Source organism: Chiloscyllium plagiosum, unplaced genomic scaffold (assembly GCF_037043375.1).
Source record: "Chiloscyllium plagiosum isolate Xiang-an unplaced genomic scaffold, Cpla_swu_hap1 HiC_scaffold_8, whole genome shotgun sequence".
NCBI classification, from domain to species: domain Eukaryota; kingdom Metazoa; phylum Chordata; class Chondrichthyes; order Orectolobiformes; family Hemiscylliidae; genus Chiloscyllium; species Chiloscyllium plagiosum.
This window is the reverse complement of record NW_028270146.1, coordinates 61,254,061-61,274,808: the sequence shown is the minus strand read 5'-3', so window position 1 is coordinate 61,274,808 and position 20,748 is coordinate 61,254,061. Positions and strand designations below refer to the sequence as shown.

General features: G+C 38.9%; 1 protein-coding gene and 1 long non-coding RNA gene across 2 annotated transcripts in view; one reads left to right on the top strand and one right to left on the bottom strand.

Annotated features, from left to right (window-relative positions):
- LOC148149413 (uncharacterized) overlaps positions 1-20,748 on the top strand; it is a 187,951-nt gene that overhangs the window by 29,554 nt on the left and 137,649 nt on the right. The window lies entirely within an intron of this gene.
- The window catches only part of daam1a (dishevelled associated activator of morphogenesis 1a), a 119,093-nt gene that overhangs the window by 25,042 nt on the left and 73,303 nt on the right, over positions 1-20,748 (bottom strand). The window contains exons 6-17 of the mRNA XM_043697779.2: positions 20,383-20,493; positions 20,023-20,126; positions 19,879-19,945; positions 19,660-19,777; positions 19,086-19,224; positions 18,893-18,951; positions 18,080-18,267; positions 17,511-17,825; positions 17,046-17,153; positions 11,764-11,793; positions 9,456-9,562; positions 538-622 (exon numbers count right to left, since the gene is read on the bottom strand). Coding sequence (XP_043553714.1) covers positions 538-622; positions 9,456-9,562; positions 11,764-11,793; positions 17,046-17,153; positions 17,511-17,825; positions 18,080-18,267; positions 18,893-18,951; positions 19,086-19,224; positions 19,660-19,777; positions 19,879-19,945; positions 20,023-20,126; positions 20,383-20,493 — 1,431 coding nt within the window. The remainder of the gene's footprint in view (positions 1-537; positions 623-9,455; positions 9,563-11,763; positions 11,794-17,045; positions 17,154-17,510; positions 17,826-18,079; positions 18,268-18,892; positions 18,952-19,085; positions 19,225-19,659; positions 19,778-19,878; positions 19,946-20,022; positions 20,127-20,382; positions 20,494-20,748) is intronic.

The window sequence follows — 20,748 nt, the reverse complement described above, 5'->3', positions numbered from 1 at the left end:
TGAAACATTCCATTCCTGGAAAAACCCACCACACAGCAGATATCCACCAAATGACTAGCAAACCTGGGACCATGCCATTTTTAAAATATTGCTGTTCAGCTGGACCTGTTGTGGCAATCTAATGTTGCCGCTCACTGACAACATAAATGGACAGCAACCAAAAAGCCACAGTGTTCACAATGGCTGATAATCCTTCACCCATACAATGTCATTCACATACCCAAAAGCAAATCAATGTTTAACCAACAGATCCTGCACTTCACCTGTCCTCAGCTGCATCCCTTCTGGTCAAGATTCCTATTAAGAAAGAGAAGTGGAGATACGGTATTCCCTTTCAGGAGAAGGATACTCATTTCTAAACTCTTTCCACTTGCAGCAATCTGTTCAAAGTGGCACAGTGAAGATTTATCTTCCAACCTGATGTGTGGTGGCCATTCACTTTTAAAATATAATTTACCATGGAAGTGATATAGCCTCCCTGACACAGCCCCATCTAGTACAACCACAGAACAAAATGCTTCAAAACCAATGTAGTACCTGTTCAAGCATGTCCTTAGGTAGATCCTCTTGTTCATCCATTGTTAAAATAGCACGTTTAATCTCGTCATTGGACAGCTTTAACCTAAATAGATAAATAGATACATAAATTGCATCACTACTACATATACACCATGTAGCTGGAATAAAGAGATTCGCCATGCCAAACCTCCAACCACTAACAATAGTTGGGCGATATCATAGCTACTTTAGAGTTTCTTTTTCATATGGCAGTTACCAAAGCGTGCTCAGTAAATGCATGGCTGTTATTTGATTGAAACAGTGGTAGATGTTTGTACTTCAGCAAGTAGAACACCATGCCTTTAAATAAAAGCAAAGTACTGCAGATGCTGGAAATCTAACATTAAAACAGAAAACGATGGAGAACTTCAGCAGGTCTGGCAGCATCTGAGCAGTTCTAAAAAGTCACATCAACTAGAAACGTTAACTTGGTTTTTCAACCTTCAAACGTTGCTAAATGCTGTCAAATCTGGAACTTAAATTCAGATCATCCCTTCATTGATGGTTTCATGTGTCATAATAATTGAGTTGAGAAGGTTTGGATCTCATTCCTAGTACTAAAATTTCAGGGGGAATTCTATACCAGCTGACAATATCACAAAGTCAAACCTGTCAAACAGGTATTCATAGATAGTTCCTTTGACCATATAATCTACTTCTTTTCTCGCTTTCACACCAGTATATAGTACACATATATGTAACAAAGTTACTTATCCCTAACTGGACCTTCGGTTCTTCTGGTTTGATACTGCACTTTTGATACTGGTATAGCATTTCAGTGGCACAAAGTCAACACCAAAAGCACATTATGAAATTGATAACTGGCAGAGAGTTAAGGCTACCTAGATTCCCAATGGCAAGTATGAGCTTCAGCTAAAGCAACAAAAGCATAAAGTGTGAACCACTGAAATATGCAATATTTAAAGTGGTGACCAATCGTTACATACAAGTTATAAATTTTAATCATGTGGTTTCATTTGTGCTCTGCTGCTGCCGCAACATTCTTCTATCTTCTCCAACCACAGCAAAACAAAAATGTATTGAACTGAGTTAAATGGCAATAAGTAGAAAGAGCTCACACATGTCTTTGACATTAAGATGATTTCTCTGTCGTATTCACTCCTTCCACTAGTCCACCAGGCCAAGCCTTCTTTAAAGCTCCCATCTGCCCTAGCCTGAATTTATCTTTCTTGTTTCCTCTCCAGTCTTGTCTTTTGCCCTCATCTATCTTATTATATGTCCACAAGACCCTGCTCCTCCCCCCTCAACTTAATCTGACTAACTTGTTGACCACCAAACTTCCCCTCGTGGTCCCCATGTTAGATGATATTGTTAACAATATCGATTATCTTCGCATGCTGTCCTTTGCTCCTTTAAATCTGATGCTATCACTCCTCTTTCAAAAAAGAAAATTAATGGTCCCACTATCCTCGCAAATTACCATCCCATCACCAATCTCTCCTTCCTCTCCAAAATTCTGTAGATGCCTTCCAAATCAGTGCCATTTTTATTTGACTCCTTCCATTCAGGTTTCCACCCTTACAACAGTTTGAAATGGCTCAAAGTCACAAATGACAGAGATTGGGACAAAATGTAAACTTTACTTCCTTGTCCTCCTGAGCCTGCCTTTGACCATGCCACCCTCCACAGGAACACATGATAGCTGACCTCCTTACTCACAAACCAACACCACTGAGGTTTTCCCACCATATATCCTTGGTCCTCTCCTATCATTCACCCATTTGTTTTCCTATGATGGCATTATTGAATTGTGCAGCATGAGTTTGGACATCGCTGATGTTATGACTGGACAAGTCCGTTTCCAGACTGAAACCATTGTTTTGTTCTGGTTTGAACAAGGTACTCTCTCAGTGCAACTGAAGCATGCAATGTGGCAGATTTTGTTTCGACAATAAAACAAAAGTTTATTAAGCAAAAGAAAATAACCAATCTATTGACTTATAGCACAAAGTTTTAAAATGCACAGTAAATAAGTGTAATCCCATTATTTGCAAAACATTTCTTTTGCAAAACAGGTTTCAAAACCAAGTTAACATTCCTAGTACAGGAGCTAACAGCAACTCTTGTACAGAACTCACACCACAATCCTTTCCTTTATAAGTACCTTGTCAGGTTTAAAGTAACTAACTCTGAAGGCAACCTCCAACAGTTTATTTTTAGAATCATCACAAACTTAAGATGAAACAAACAGTTTTCAACTCCTCTTCGGGTTTTATCTCAACAGTTCCAGCCTGGAACTGCCATTAATTCGTTACTCTAACGCAATCTTCTTTATAACATTCTCCACATTGAGAACTCATGTATGCATCTCTATGCAAGAACTTCACAGGACTTTTGGAAAACAATGTAAAACTGAAACAAAAAAAGTCTCTCTCTCTGTGGGCATTTCTCTCAAGCTGGAAAAAACCCCAGTACGGAAATTTCAAATAGCAATCTTGAAGCACAATAGTTCACCTTAAGTTGTAAAATGCTGAAGTAAACAAAAATCCACCAAGCTGCCAAAAGAGCCTTCACGAATTAGATTAGGTTAGATTACTTTACAATGTGGAAACAGGCCCTTCGGCCCAACAAGTCCACACCGACCCGCCGAAGCGCAAACCACCCATACCCCTTACCTAACACTACAGACAATTTAGCATGGCCAATTCACCCACGCAGACACGGGGAGAATGTGTAAACTCCACACAGTCAGTTGCCTGAGGCGGGAATTGAACCCGGGTCTCTGGCGATGCGAGGCAGCAGTGCTAACCACTGTGCCGTGTTACAAAATAAATCACTACAGCTACAGAAATACTTAGAAGTTAATTCTCAACTTCAGACTCGGAACCAATATGTTACTAAATCAAAATTCAAAACCCAAATTTAAAATACAAGATGTTACAAATGTAAATAAATAAGACAGTTTCTTTCACAATGCTGACAACAGGATAGAGTGGGAGGTAGATGGGCCAAATTCTGGCAAATGGGACTAGGTCAGATTGGGACATCTGGTTGGCATGGATGAATTGGTCTATGATTCTGACATTCCACACTACCATCTCTCAATTCCTCCACTTTTGCCAATCTATCAGACTGCTTTTCCAATATCCTGTACTGGATTAGCAGAAATTGCCTCCAATTAAATATTTAGAAAAATGAATCCTTCATTTTCAGTCCACATTTTTAACATTTACAAGCCATCAACTTAATCACTGCCATTGGCCAAAGATTAACCAAGTCTGCAAAATTTTGGTGTCGTAAGATGAGAATTCAATTGTGGCATCAAAAAACAAAAAAAACCCATACTACCTACATTCATAACAGTTTATCTGTGTTGTATGCCTGATAGCCAGTTGGTGAAGGAAAAAAAATAAAGCCAAAGTCAACCTTTGCTCAGCTTAGGTTTATTCAAAAAGAAAGTAGAAATTTCATATAGTAAACTACTGATGTGACCAGATTTTATTCATTTTGTGGGATGTGGGCATCGCTGGTTGGCCAGCATTTATTGCCTGTCCAGAGATGCCCATGAGAAGGTGTTGGTGAGCTGCCTTCTTGAACTGCTGCAATCCACCTGTAGAAAGGTGACCCACAATGCCATTAGGGAGGAAATTCCAGGATTTTTGACCCAGCCAACAGTGAAGGAATGATGATATATTACCAAGTCAGGATGGTGTGTGGCTTGGAGGGGAACTTGAAAGTGCTGGTGTTCCCATATATTGGCTGCAATTGGCTTTCTAAATGGAAGTGGTTGTGGGTTTAGAAGGTGCTGTCTGAGGATCATTGGTAAATTTTTGCAGTGCATCTTGTAGATGCTACACACTGCTGCTTCTGAACATTGTATGTGGGAGGGACTGGATGCTTATGGATGTAATGCAAACCATTTTTTGTCCTGGATGATGTCAAGCTTCTTGAGTGGTGTTGGGGCTGCACTCACCCAGACAAGTGGGGAGGATTCCACCACATTCCTGATTTGTGCCTTGTAGATGGATAGGCTTTGAGGAGTCAGGAGGTGAGTTACTTGCCACAATATTCCTAGCCTCTGACCTGCTCCTGTAGCAATTTATGAAGAGAGACCTGTTGCGTTTCTGATCAATAGCACCCAAGATGTTGATAGTAGGGGATTCAGTGATGGTAACGCCATTGAGTGTTGAGGCGGCAGTGGTTAGATTGTCTCTTGCTGGTGATGGTCATAGCCTAGCTTTTGTGTGGCACAAATGTTACTTGTCATCCCAAGACTGTATATTGTCCGTATCTTGTTGCATTTGGACATGGACTGCTTCAGTGTCAGAGTCATCGTGAATGGTGCTGAACATGGTGCAATCGTCAGTGAACATCCCCCACTTCTGACCTCCTGATAGAGAGAAGGTGAGATTAAGCAGCTGAAGATGGTTAAGCCTAGAACACTACCCCAAGGAATTCCTACACAGATGTCCTGCATCTGAGGTGACTGACCTCCAACAACCACAGTCATCTTCCATTGTGTGTCAGGTATGACTCTTAACCACCAGAGAGTTTGCCCCCTGATACCCACTAATCGCAGTTTTGCTCGAGCACCTTGATGCTATACTCATTCCAAAGCAGCCTTGATGTCAAGGGCAATCACTCTCGCCTCACTTCGCAAATTCAGCTCTTTTGTCCATGTTTGAACCAAGGCTGTAATGAGGTCAGGACCTGAGTGGTCCTGGCAGAACCCAAACTGGGTGTCACTGAGCAGGTTACTGCTAAGCAGGTGCTGCTTTATAGCACTGTTGATGACACATTCCATCGCTCAACTGATGATCAACAGTAGACTGATGTGGCAGTAAATGGCCAGGTTAGATCTGTCCTACATTTTATGTACAGGACATACTTTGGCATCTTCCTGACAATGTCAAAAATTGCCCGTGTTGTAACTGTACTAGTATATTCCAGTTAAAGTTTAAACTGGGCGTTACAAGAGTAACTTTGTTGAAATACATTTACCCAAATGACACATTCATTATTAAAAACAAGGAAAAAACAGTTTAAATCCAAACAGACTGACATATTGCTTTTCTGGGATGCAGTCACACAGTGGTAATGTTGACTAGTGATCCAGAACGTCAGACTGATGTACTGGAGAAACGATTCAAATCCCCCATGGTAGATGGCGAAATTTGACTTCAATATAAAAAAATTCTGCGAACGTGTAACCACATTATAAGCAATTGTCAGAAAACCCATCTGGTTCACTTATGTCCTTTTGAAAATCTGCCATCCTTCCCTTGTCTGGTCCACATACAACTCAGACCTGCAATGCTACTGATTCTTTGCCACTCAGTTCAAAGCAATTTGAGATCAGCATTAAATGCTAGTCAAGACAGCGACATCCATATCTCATGAACTAACTTAAAAATCCTGGCACTCCCTTCCTCACAACATCGTGGGTGTACCTATACCACATGTACTGCAGTAGTTCAATACCAACTCAGGAGCAATAAGTTGCATCCTTGCCAGTGCTGCTCGCATCCCAAGAATTAATAAAACGCCAGCTAGCATCCTCAGATTTCTGTTGCCAACACACAAAATAAGTAAACGTTTAGTACATTAGTACATGACAATGGCCTGACCAGCATAGACAGGAGTTGATAAGACAACAGCTGTCAAAATCATTACCAGAGATTCTGGTCCTTCGAATTTCAGAATATTGCAATCAACTTCTATGAAATGGGGGCATGGCTTGCCTCCCCCCAGCAGTTATAAAGTCATACAACACGGAAACAGATCCTTCGTTCCAATCAGTCCATGCTGGCCCATATCCCTCCAAATCTTTCCTATTCATGTATCTATTCAAACATCTTTTAAATGTTGTAATTGTACCTGTATCCACCACTTCCTCAGGAAGTTCATTCCACATACACAAACCATCCTCTGTCAAAAGAACTTGCCTCTCATGCCTTTAAAATCCCTCTCCTCTCACCATAAAAATTTGCCTCCTAGTTTTGAAGTCCCCCATCCGAGGGAAAAGAAACCATTAACTCCATGCCTCATTACTTTATAAACTTCTATCAGGTCGCTTTGCAACCTAAGTTCCAGCAAAAAACGTCCCGGCCTTTCTTTATAACTCAAACCTGGCAACATCCTGGTATGTTGGGCTATGAAAGAACTGTTAGAATGGAAGAACAGCTCCATATTTCTGAAGGAGCCCTGATGGGGATTACATCTCAGAACTTCAGCTAGAGGTTGGCCAAGTTGAAGTTACCTAAAGAATGTGCTACTAAGATACCACCAACACGTCTCCTGTCCCACCAGAGGCCCAAACAACCGAGACCATTGCTATCTAACCAAAGATGCCTACTGCTCATTTCTCCACCCATATTGTAATAAGTCAGATCACAACGCTGCACTCTTTCTCCCAGCTTACAAGCAGAAACTGAAATGTGAGAATCTGGAATACAAAGTCGGACAGTGCTGCTCTGTGACTGCTTGTAGTTGGTGGACTAGTTCATATTCAAGAACTCAGCAGCCGAAGTAAATGAGTATGCCACTACTGTCACAGACTTCTTTATTAAGCATGTATATGACCACCTGCCAAAAATGTTAATCTGAGTGTTCCCCATGTGGAAATCACGGATGAACTTGAAAAATTCACTCCCCACTGAAGTCCAGGTCTGAGGCATCCAAATCAGATAACCCTGGCATATACAGGAAATGTAGGTACGATTTTCACACAGCCAAGAGACCATATCAGACTAAACTAGAGTCCAAGACTAATCACACAAACACAAGCCAACTGTAGTGAAGCTTACATGATATAACAGGCCACAAAGTAAAGTCAAATGGATTGCTGACAACAATGCACTCTGTTCATTTTGTACAGAAGATCAGCAAACTGAGGTCACCTACTATGGCAGCCTCAGGCATCTACAGCCACAGTCATCATAGGCGTCAGATCAGCCTTCTTGTAAGTCAACCTGTGGCAAACAACTGATCCAGATGGAGTCCCCAGTTACGCAGTCAGATCCTGCATGGACCAGCTGGTGGGAGCATTTACAGACGTCTTTAACCTCTTCTTACAACGTGAGGTTCCCACGCTTCAAGACAATCGCTACCATTGTGTGCCAAATTAAAATCAAGCAACATGCCTTAATGGCTACTGCCTACAAATCTGCTGATGACAACACCGTAGTGGGTCAGATCTCAAATGACAAGACAGAGTACAGGAAAGAGATGGACAGCATAATAGCTTGGTGTAAAGGAAACACTCTCTCCCTCAATATCAGCAAATTGAAGGAGCTGGTCATTGTCTTCAGGAAGCAGTGTGGAGAACGTGCCCCTGTCTGTATCAATGGTGCTGAGGTAGATATGGTTGAGAGCTTTGCGTTCCGAGGAGTAAATATCACCAATCTGTCCTGGTCCGTCCACATCTATGCTACAAATCAAGAAAGCAAACCAATGCCTCTACTTCCTCACAAGGTGAAAGAAATTCAACATGTCCACAATGAGTCTTACCAATTTTTATACGTGCACCATAGAACACACCCTACCCAGATGCATCACAGCATAATATGGTAACTGCTCTGCCCAAGATCACAAGAAATTACCAAAATAAAAGTTGTGAATGCATTCCAGTCAATCACAAAAACCAGCCTTCCATCTACTGACTCTGTCTATAATTCCCAGTGCCTCAGGAAAGCAGTCAATATGATCAAAGACCCCTCCCACCCCAGTTATGCTCTCTTCCATCCTTTTTCATCAGGCAGAAGATAGAAAGGCTTGAAAACATTCAACAAAAGATTTAAGAACAGCTTTTTCCCTGCTGGCATCAGACCTATGAATGGCCCTCTCATATTAGAATCAGTTTTTCTCTGCTGCTTCTCTGTAGCAGTAACACTATATTCTACCATTCTCTTCTATCACCCTGATGTACTTATGCAAGATATAATTTGTCTGGTTAGCATGCAAAACAATACTTTTCACTGTATCTCAGTACAGGTGAAATAATAAAATCAAATCAAACCAGAAATGGAGAGTTCCCACCTTTTGTAATGTGAGGGGTAAGATGGCAATCTGCACAAGATTGCTATTCCTCAGAAAATATGGCCCTGCATATTCTTAAAAGAAGTTGTGACAGTTGTTCATGGACTGTAGACATCAATAGGTTACATCAGCACAATCAGCAATATAATTATAGTTGGAACATTACATTTAAAGAAAAATAAACAACTTAGATTTATATTGTGCCTTTCACAATCTCAGAACATCCCAAAGTGCTTTACAGTTAATTAAGTACTCTTAAATTACATTTAATTTTGTTCTATAATGTTTATATCCGCACAGTACTAATCAATTTCTTTGAGAAAAATGCCCAAGCTTCAACAGATTTGTATTTGCAAGTAGTATAGAGTCAACTTTGAAGAGGAAATGGAATCACAACAATATCTCTACTTGGTTACAGACTTAAAGACTGGTGCAAACACACAATGGACAGAGGAGCTTCAGGTGCAGAGGTTGCAGAAGACCAGAGAGACTAAATCTAGAGCAAGGGAATGAATCTCATTAAAAACTAGAGCTTGCAGGCTGGCAAAGTTCTGCAAATCAGGGAAGGGTGGGAAAGATCTGAAAGCTGGGCAGAAGCAGCAATGCAAGTGCAGTTGGTATTAATAATTTATGTTGGAATTAATGCATAGACTCAGGTACACTGATATGCCAATTCAAAATCCCAATTCAACAAGTTGCCTTTTCCAACAGTCACACTGGTACTAAACGTTGCCCGACATTCTCAACAGTTCTGGAGTGTACTTGTGCCAATTATATGCTTACAACTTCAGTTTTTTCATGTTTGAATAAACAAGCACTCAAGAACACCTTATAATTATTTTAAGAATTTAAAATAAAATAAATAGTGTCACTTTTTCTTATAAAAATAAAGCAGTTACCTGGATAGAAGAATGTTGCAATTCTGGGCTCTTCGCCCATCAATTACTGATAGTTCTTTCACTTTCTTGGTGGAATTAAATGCGTCTTCATTGGCATCTGTCTCTTTCTGTGGGCCAAGAAAATATTACAATAGTAATTAAATTGAATATACCATAGAAGACTTAACCATGTAGGCAAATTTTATTCGTGGGGCTACAGTCACAGCATGCTTTTAACAATTTAAAAAATCAAATAACACTATTTCCAGACATTTGGATCATCTCTATAAAAGTTTTGAGGGTTAAAATGAAAGATGCATAGTTAAAAACATTTCCAAGTATTATCAGCTCTACGTGCGGATTTGGTTATCACATTATAAAAGACATCCCCATTAATCAACGCATGCTCAATGGCTTCATTACCTACTTTAGACCAAGACTTTGCATTAAATGTTTCAATGAATAACACAATGTAAATACAAATATACAATAGAAAAATCTGGAAAGCATTCAATCTGTCTCATAAGTTAAGTACGCTCCAGTCTGGTAAAACGTTAAGGTATCAAATTAAATTTGGGACTAGTAGAATCACTGTATCACTACAGTGCAGAAAGAAGCCATTCAGCCCATTAAGTCTGCATCAAACCTCCCGCCCAGACCCAGCACCCCATCCTATCCCCATAATCCCACGTATACCATGGCTAACCCACAAAACCTACACATTCCTAGGCAGTACAGGACAGTTTGCTGTGGTCAACCTACCTCACGTGCACAACTTTGGACCGAGGGAGGAAACACACACAGACCCAGTGAGAACATGCAAATTCCACATAGACTGTCACCCAAGGCTAGAATTGAACTCAGATCCCTGGCGCTGAGAGGCAACAGCATTAACCACTGTGCCATCCAAATAGATGTATTTATAACTTAAATTGTCATAAATTTCCTTGGCTTGATAAAGTTTTGGATTGTAGATGAGCAACAACTAAGCTGTTGCTTTCAGCATGGATAGGAACAGACACCAACTTCTGTAAAGTATGACAAAACATTTCTTAACATATATCCTGTCCTTCTTAAACAGCTGTTGGACTATGAGTTGTCCAGCTTTATGCTTACGGGGGATGTTAGTGTGCTTACACTGCCAACTTCCTAAGCAAAACACATGTTCAATTTTCAGGTCTCATTTGAATAATGCTGTTCAGCTATTAACGCTAAATTACTTTCAGCTGACTACTATCTGTTTAGACTGGACACACAAATTCAGCCCAAAACTTACAAATTTAGGCAATTTTTGACATTATTTAAATGATTCTGTTGATAAACAATCCAATTGAAAATCAACTACACACAAGATCACAAAGGCCTTGAATAATCAGTATCAAGTTGGTAAATTATTAGTTTAGAACAATTAGCTTTAGTTCTCTGATGAGGAAAATATCGGTTAGAAATCACAATTCTAGATTCATATCCAACACCTGGTAGTGTCCAAGGGTGGACACTGGATGAGGTCAGTGACAACCCTTAGGGAAGTGCCTTGCATCATTCAGCAACAAAATGAAGGCAGAGACACAGAATCGCTAAACAGATAAAATAGCAAATGCAGGAAAATCGACATCTATGAATGCATGCAATATGCGTAAGCTTTTTCTAGAAATCTCTCAATTATTGGTAATCTATATGGCCTGAGGACTAAAGTGGCATTCTGTAATCAATGCATGACAGATAATAATGTAGTAGGAAATCATACATCACTTAAAATGTTATGTTCCCATTTTAGCAAATAAAAATACAAAGCTTGTTGCATAAACTGAAATATGGAACATTAACAAACCATGTCCTTAAATTTTAGGTGCAAAGCAAAGTGCGTTTGCAATTTGAGTACTGAAGTTAAGCAATGAGGGTCTTTTTATTTCAAAAATGTGTAAAATTTAATATTATAAATCATGCTGCAACCCATTAAGTACAGAATTGTCAGAGCCTGTTTACAACTTTAATAAGGTAAAATTAATTGGCATAATATTCTACTTCCCCATTTATCTTGGTGATAATTCTATTTCCAAATTATTCAATAATCAGGTTCCATTGTAACAATGTTTACATGCTCAGAGTATAAATTTATACCTCTGCACAGTTTTCAGTGGATTAGAAAATATTACATTAAATGATTTGTCAGTTATGCTACAAAGATAGAGCTGAGAATACTCACTAAAATCGACATATACTCAAAAATCAAACAACTAACTTCAACGTATATTTTCACCACCATAAACCTCACACTCTGATTTATATACAAATAGATCCCTTTTGCTTTATCAAAGCACATGCTTACCTGTTTGGAATGATTGCTGAGAAAGAAGTCCTAAATGCAGGCCAAAAGCAAAAAAAGGAGGATAACAGGTAGCATCAGTTAATAGCAATTTTAAAAACTGCAGTTCAGCGATTGTTGCAAAATTGAAAATAAAATAGATACAGCACAACAAAGTGGATAGAGCATGATGAGAATGTGATTAGAGATTTTTGCACAACAAGCAAGAACGTCATCTGCCAAGGTTAACCCTTTCACCATGTGGTAGTAGTTCAGGCATAGAATAAGTTACAATGAGTGCAAGTTTACCAGAATCTGGATAATATTGTTATCAAATTATACATTCCAAACATACACTGCTCACAACGTCAAAATAGATACAACATTTCAACAATCCTACAGAAGTGTTTAAATTTGTAACTTCAATACTGTGTGGTCTAATGATGATTTTATAAAAAGTGTTACTGAAGCTTGTTGAGATACAGATGCTCCTGAGAAAGGTTGGAACATCTGAACTTGTTCGGTAATCAAACACTAAAGCGTCATAATATAATGCAACAAGCTATGTTGTTATGAACCAGACCAAACCCCCTCAAAATATTTTAAAGGTGGTGGCCGAGACCCCAACTTTTTTTTAGTGTGAAAGGCAAGTGTAAGGAGTTGTGTTCCAAGTGCAATTCGATTGGTCAGACCACCAGGCTTGAAGCAAAACATGTTTTATTGTTATATTATAGTTAAAATACATTCAAAATAATTTAAAAATTAGCTTTACTATCGCTATCAAAATATTTAAGATACGATGCATTATATACCCACTGATTAGTTGTTCCAAAATAGTAACATCCCATAAACAAATCCTTGGCAGAGGCAAATTCAGTAAAATAAATTGTTTCACATGCAATTCTAACAGCAGAGGGAGAACACCCCAGCTTTTCGCTATATCAGAGAAAAGAACAACAGCTTCCACATCCAGCTTCCAGACCCCAGCAACTACTGAAAGTCAAACTAAATTCCTGACACTCTGGGAGCTTGACCCCACCCATTTATGCTGCTTCTATTATTCCAACCTTTCAAAAAAAAACCCTGAGGCCTCACAAGCTGTTTACTTTATTGATTTGAAACAAACCACTCAGCATCTCTGTCTCAACCTCACCATTAAAGAAAAGGACAAAATACATCTCTGAAAGCCATGGTATTGTCACAGCTATGTCATCCAAATCTCAGAATTAATTTAAATAAATTGTATTAACATTTCTGCAATATTGTATAAGCTTAAAAGGCAATTCACACACCAAACGTTTTAAAAATCTTAAAAAGAATATGCATGAGATTCAAAATGAATTGAACGATTGAATGTCTAGAACGCAAGGAAGCATTTTTTCTTGTCTGCACTGATCCCTTGCGAGTGTAATCTAAAACTAAGTCATACTGTATGTAAAGTTTGAAGTAGGCCACTATATTTTTCTGCTTGCGCTTCTTCATTTTGTCTTGTAGGCGTAGTGACTTCTGCCACAAATATTTTCCATGTATTAACAAGTGTAAGCATAAGCAACTTTTTACTAATTCCTCTCTCATCACAGAATCTTTTACTAGCTACTCAATAGTTCAGAATGCAAAGGATTTGGTCCTTCTACATTCAACAGCCAAAATTAATGTTTTAACCTCCACTGAGCACAGGGATAGGAATAGATCTCAATTTTTTTTCCCTGTCCGGTAGCAGTGGGAGACAGAGCAGAGGTAACATTGGAGACCAGGAGGCTGTCAGGAAGGCAAGGACTTAGTATAAATACTTACCTTCAAAGCCCACGGTATTTTTCCTGTCTGAGAGCAGCGGGCTATAGAGCTGAGGTGACTTTGGATACCAGGAAGTTGTTGGGAAGGTAAGGACTTAAACTAATGGAGCAGGGGGCTGGGAACCAGAAAAGCCGACTAGTAGACAGTGAGGTGGAAACTGGAGACTGTAAAGGATCATGAAGTTAGCATTACCAAGAGGAAGAGTAGGCAGAGAGCAGATGAACACAAAGGAACCAGTGGTCTGAAGAGCATATACTTTCATGCAAGGGGTATAGTGGGTAAAACAGATGAACTTGGGGCTTGAATTAGTGCCTGGGAGCATGACGTTATTGCGATCACAGAGACTTGGTTGAAAGAAGGGCTTGATTGGCAACTAAAGCATATTATATACCATATAGATGCTTCAGACAGGACAGGGAGGGAAGTAAAAGGAAGGGGGAAAGGAGTTGCATTGCTGGTCAGGGATAACATCACAGCTGTGCTAAAGGTGGACAATATGGAGGGCTTGAGCAGTTAGGCATTATGGGTAGAGCTGAGAAATAAGAACGGTGCAGTTACATTGTCGGGGCTGTATTACAGGCCTCCCAACACTGAGCATGAGGTAGAAGAATAAATAGATAAACAGGTTATGGAAAGATGTAGAGGCAACAGGGTGATGGCGATGGGAGATTTTAATTTTCCCAACATTGACTGGGATACACCTGTCAGAGGTCTGGATGGGGCAGAATTTGTAAGGAGCATCCAGAAAAGTTTTCTAGAACAGGTAGGAGTTGCAGTGGGGGATTTCTTTGGGAATAGTAACCACAATTTTCTAAGTTTTAGAATACTCTTAGACAAAGATGAGAGTGGTCCTAAGGGAAGAGTACTAAACTGTGCCAAGGCCAATTATATCAAAATTCAGCAGGAGTTGGGAAATGTGGATTGGGGCCAGCTATTTGAAGTAAAGTCCACACCTAATATGTGGGATGCTTTCAAAGGTAGGTTGAAGATCAGGAGAGGCACGTCCCTTTGAAAACAAGCGATAGGAAAGGCAAGATCAGTGAACTGTGGATGACAGGAGAAATTGTGCGACTAGCCAAGAGGGAAAGGGAAGTGTACATAAGGTCCAGGCAGCTAAGAACAGAACAGGCTTTCAAGGAATGTCAGGAGAGTAGGACCAATTTTAAATGAGGAATCAAGCTGGCTAAAAAGGAGATTATGAAATAACTTTAGCAAGCAGAATTAAGGAGAATCCCAAGGCAAGGAGAATCCCAAGGCCTTTTATTCCTTAAAAAAGCAACAAGAGGGTTACTAGAGAAGGGGTTGGTCCACTAAAAGATAAGGAAGGATGGTCATGTTTTGAACCTGAGAGAATGGGCGAGATTCTCAATGATTATTTTGCATCAGTGTTCACAAAGGAGAGGGATATGATCAATGTTGAGATCAGAGATAGAAGTTTGTTTACTCTGGACCACATTGATATAAGGAGGAAGACGTGCTGAGTAGGCTAAAGGATATTAGGGTGGACAAATCCCCAGGACTGGATGGGATCTATCCCAGGTTGTGAGGGAGGCGAGAGCGGAAATAGCTGGGGCCCTGACAGTTATCTTTGTAGCATCTTTATACACAGGTGAAGTGCCAGAAGACTGGAGTGTTGCTAATGTTGTCCCCCTGTGCCAGAAGCGTAGTAGGGATATTCCAGGTAACTACAGACCAGTGAGCCTAACATCAGTGATGAGATAGTTGCTGGACAAGGTACTGAGGGATAGGATCTATTTATATTTGGAAAAGGATGAGCTTATCAGTGATAGGCAACATGGTTTTGTGCGGGGCAGATCGTACCTTACCAACTTAGAGTTCTTTGAGGAAGTGACCAAGTTGATAGGAGGAAGAAGGGCTGTAGATGTCATATACATGGGCTTTAAGGCGTTTGTTAAGGTTCCCCATGGTAAACTAATGGAGAAAGTGAAGTCACATGGTGTGCAGGGTGTTCTAACTAGGTGGATAAAGAACTGGTTGAGCAACAGGAGACAGAGTAGTAGTTGAAGGGAGTTTCTTGAAATGGAGAAAGGAGACGAATGGTGTTCCACAGGGATCAGTGCTGGGGCCACTGTTGTTTGTAACATACAACAATGATCTGGAAGAGGGCACTGGTGGCCTGATCAGTAAGTTTGCAGATGACACGAAGATTGGTGGAATAGCAGAAAGCATAAGGGACTGTCAAAGAATTCAGGAGGAGAATATAGATAGACTGGAGAGTTGAGCAGAGAAGTGGCAGATGGCTTTCAATCTGGGCAAATGCAAGGTGATGCATTTTGGAAAGTCTAATTCTAGAGTGAACTATACTGTAAATGGAAGAGCCTTGGGAAAAGTCGCTGAGCAGAGAGATCTGGGAGTACAGGTCCATTGTACCCTGAAGGTGGCTGCACAGGTGAATAGAGTGGTCAAGAAGGTATATGGTATGCTTGCCTTCATTGGAAGGAGTATTGAGTATAAGGGCCGGCAGGTCATGTTAAAATTGTACAAGACATTATTCTAAATGCAACTGAACCATTGTGTACTGTTCTGGTCGTCAAATTACCAAAAGGATGTGGACGCTTTGGAGAGGGTGCAGAGAAGGTTTATGTGGATGTTCTGTTATGGAAGGTGCTATCTATGAAGAGAGGTTGAGTAGGTTAGCATTGTTTTCATTAGAAAAAGGGGATGGGGGGACCTGATTGAGGTCTACAAAATCATGAAGGGTATAGACAGGGTAGATAGAGATAAGCTTTTTTCCCAGGATGAGGGATTCAATAACAAGAGGTCACACATTCAAGGTCAGAGGAGAAAAGTTTAAGGGGGATACATACGGAACGTACTTTACACAGAGGGTGGTAGGTGCCTGGAACATGTTGCCAGCAGGGGTAGTAGAAGCAGGCATGATAGATTCATTTAAGACGAGTCTGGATAGATGCACGAGTAGGTGGGGAGCAGAGGGATACAGGTCCTTAGGAATTGGGTGATAGACAGTGATTGGGTTTAGACAGTGGATTTGGATCGGCTCAGGCTTGGAGGGCAGAAGGGCCTGTTCCTGAGCTGTAAATTTTCTTTGTCCAATTCTGCTTAATCTTCTGTTAGCCTTTCTGTACTGAATAGGAAATGATCATACTAATGGAAGAATAAGCTGCTTATTGATCTGTGACTCAGAGTTCGAAACATAATTTAGATCATGTTGGTGATATCACTACATTTCTCAAAATCCTGCAGAACTATCGGAAATATGGTGGTTTACAAGTCCATCTATCATTACAATGAACAGACTACCATAACTGCTAAACACTAAAAAGAAAAGAATGCAATGTTTCATTGTTAAAAAAGCAAAACTACCTATTTTGTTTAAAGTCATCCAATTTGCTGAGAAACAGTAAATCAGAGAAGTATTTGAGTATAAAGCATTTCTTCGTAATTGACCTAATCAACACATGGTTCAACATGCAGACTTTTATGCCTATATTAGTACCATGTGCTGGAAGCAGAAACTTAATTCAAGTTACCTGTTGCCTTTGGTAAGCTGAAAAAGTCTTTTCTATGTCTTCCAAGTCAAGTACTTTGAAAACATTCAAATCATCAATGTCCATCCAGATTGTTTCCACAAGTTTGTTCTATTAATATGATCAAAAATTTAAAAAAACTTCATTGGGTAAATTATTTTAAATGCAAATTATTTTTGCAAAGATTATAGAGCAAATATTAAATGAATTAATGTTCTTTGTCTTATAACTTTTTTAGATTTATTGTCGAATACAGATCATGTAATTACTAACGAACTATTTTAAACATACCATAAAGTCTTATTTTTAAAAAAGTATATATTACTAGGAAGATTAATTATATAAGTAATTCAGTGAAGTTTATGCACATTCATTTAATACAAATCAAACATTATCATTTTTGTTAGGACAAGATTATTCAAGACAAAAATGATATCTTTCTTATTCTATGAAAGAAGTACAACAAACCTCTGGTAATTTGGACCAGTTGAAGGATTTTAAAGGGTTTCCTGGTTGGGGAATATTTTTCTTCTTGAGTCCGAGGCCCAAAGGTGCTCCAGGTGGTGGTGGCACACCACCCAATAATGGTAAACCTGGAGGGGGAGGGGGTCCACCTGGGGGTGGGGGTGGGGGTGGTTGTGGCGGCACAGATCCACCTAATGGCAGTGGTGGTGGCAATGGAGGATGAACACCTACTGAGGGAAGTTGAGGTGGTGGTATTGGACCACCTGGGGCTCCAAGTGTTGAAAGTGGTCCACCAGGAACTCCAGAATATCTTGCTCTCTAAAATTGAAGCAAAATTGCAAAGACGGTATTAGACAATGAGCAATTTCACTTTAACTTGATCAACTCCAGACCCTTCTTTGGAAAAGAATAGCATACCAATGTACTTATGTTTACTTTTGACCATAGCGATATATACAGCTTTTCAACTGTGTACAACAATTAACTGATCCTTTCTTTACAATACTTTGAACATTCTTACTAGTTAAGTGTAAAAAGTACAAAGCATCCTCAAATTATTAATAGAAACTTGCATTGCTTAGATCCTGGATCTGGGCCATCAGATCAGCTGCTTGTTTCTTAGCAGCTTTGTGCTCTTGAGATTCTCTCTCCAGCTTTTCTTTCATTTTATTCAGTGTTTGCATCATCTCCTCCTTTTCTTGTGTCTTAGCTTCACATTCCCGCTCTTTTTTCTCTAGTTTTTGCTGTAACTCATTATGCTCTGTAAAAAGGAGATTTTTTTTTAGATTCATTAAAGGAGATGAGGATACACATAGAAAATAGAGTCTTAAAAACAATTATTCCAGTTAATTAGATTTTATTCAAATAATGTTTACTGTTGTTTTCAAGCCAAAAATAAATCCACAAAAACAATGTCCACACAGAAGATCCTAGATTCAACCCTAAGTTCAACTTCGTTCAAGCCAGCTTAAAACAACATATTTTAGAGGGCTTCATTTGTGATGATTAGCTTTAAAGATATCAACAAGAGTAGAAATGTCAGTCGGTATTCTCTTCATGCTTGATATTTGACTTATGCTCGAAGATCCATAAATACAGTATTATCAGCAGGTTGGCTATGTCATTCTACCTGATGAATACTTTTTAATACTACTTTTCATTCTAAGTTTACACAAGGAATTACTAGTCTGAAGAGTAATTGGAGGGTACTGACTCCTATGAAACAGCATCTTAATCAGTAGTTTCAAGAGAAGACAAAAGAATTTGGAATGGCAGTGGATAATACAATTGCAATTAAAAAGCAGCACTACTCTAATGGCTGCTTTTTAATTGTCAGAGCAAAGTTTAAAAACATGAAAGTTAAGTGAATAAAATAATGAACACACCTTTTCGCATTTTTTCAGCCTGTTCCTTCCATTGTTTGACTTCATTTTCATTAACCAACCTATTTATGTTGAACATTGATTAAAAACACAGACACAATAAGCATTAGCACACAATGAGAATTAATCAGTCTTCAAAATCAAAATGCCTAGTACTGCCATTTTAAGATAAAGAAAATTACAGGGAATGACTTACATTCTAACAACATTCCTCACATTGAAGTTTTCCAGAGGAGTAACATCGGGGTCATGCCCTTTATCATTCTGTAAAACTATCTGCTGCAATATTCGATCAAGCAGTAACCAATATTGTACAGTGTTTCCACTTCGCTTATCTGATAAAGGGAAATATTAAAATGGAAAGGAATCAAGAGTAGAATTCACAAACCAGTTAAAATTCCTTTGAATAAGATCAGTGATGAAGAGTCACTGATAAATCCACAATAAATCCACAATACAGATTAGAATGACTTATGTCAGAGTTTCTGCTTGAGTACAAGTAATGCAAGTCCATGAACAAAGGTTAGGCAAGGAATAGTGTTACTGTAATTTAAATAGCACAGATTCGTGTGGCTATTTTGGAATAATTTATACTGTATTAGCATACTTAAGGAAACCATATTATCCAATTGTTTTTAAAACAGACTTCAAATATATTTCTGAAGTCATGCTAACTTTCAGATCAAGTTTTTGATTTCTTTTCACTTTACTCACTGACTTAAAACTGAATGCATTGCTTTCCCCTATATAAAATGGTCCACAGTACTCACATGGCATTTGGAGACAGTGATGGAGAATTGACATAAAGTGCGGGTATGCATCTGTATAACTGATTTTTTTCTTTACCAGTTCAAATACTTGGGTGGCACTCTTCGTGTCGATGTGGACCTAAAACAGTACAATCATCAACTATATGAGTGAACAGACCAAGCTTTGTATTTGATTATTTGGCAATGGCATTAAATGTAAGCAGTAACCCAACTACTCACCATCTCAAATCTTTTTGCTAGTTCAATTTCATCCTCGTTTCTAAGCATCTCAAAGAAATCCAAATGCCTAACAAATAAACAGAATTAGTATAAAAACAGCATCAGTATTTTAAATATTATTTTCTGCAAATAAAGTACACTTACCTATCTAAAGTTGCATTTTCATGTTCACGTAATTTGTCAATAACGGGCTGAATACCTAACATCAAAAATTCATATCGGAGATGAACTCTGAAATCAAGACTTTCCTATTGAAAGGAAATAAATAGCGTTATAATAATAATAAATTTCTTTTCTCCATGGTTATAGATTTAAAAATCTAACTTGTAAATTAGCTGGAACCAGAAATGGCCAACAACAGTATTGTCAAACAGGTTGATAGCAAAAAATTTTAAACCACACATTCGAAAAACTGATGCACGATGGACAGGCGATAAAGCAGACTGTATTACTGGCATTGACAAATTTCAACTCCTCTGAATAATTAAGATAAAAATGTCTCACCTCCCCTGATCCTTGACTTAGAACAGCATTAATGAAAGACATAACAGCAGTTTTGAGATTCACTTCATCCTTGTACCTTCCTGTATTTCTGTCCAAGTCATTGACTAAAGTCTGAAGAGGAGACAATGGGCCACACAATTTGATAATAAAGCAATATGGGCATGCATAAAAATACTGCAGAGAAATAAGCACTTAGTTTCAAACAGAGATATCTAATGTTTTCATTTTTTTCACTGTAATCTCAGATTGAAAAACAAATTCCATTATTCCTGAAGGATTAAAATTTAAACAGAATTTTAATTTTTCAAAAGTATTTTTCATAACCTTTAAAAACATTTCCCCAATGATTTTATTACTTATTGGTGC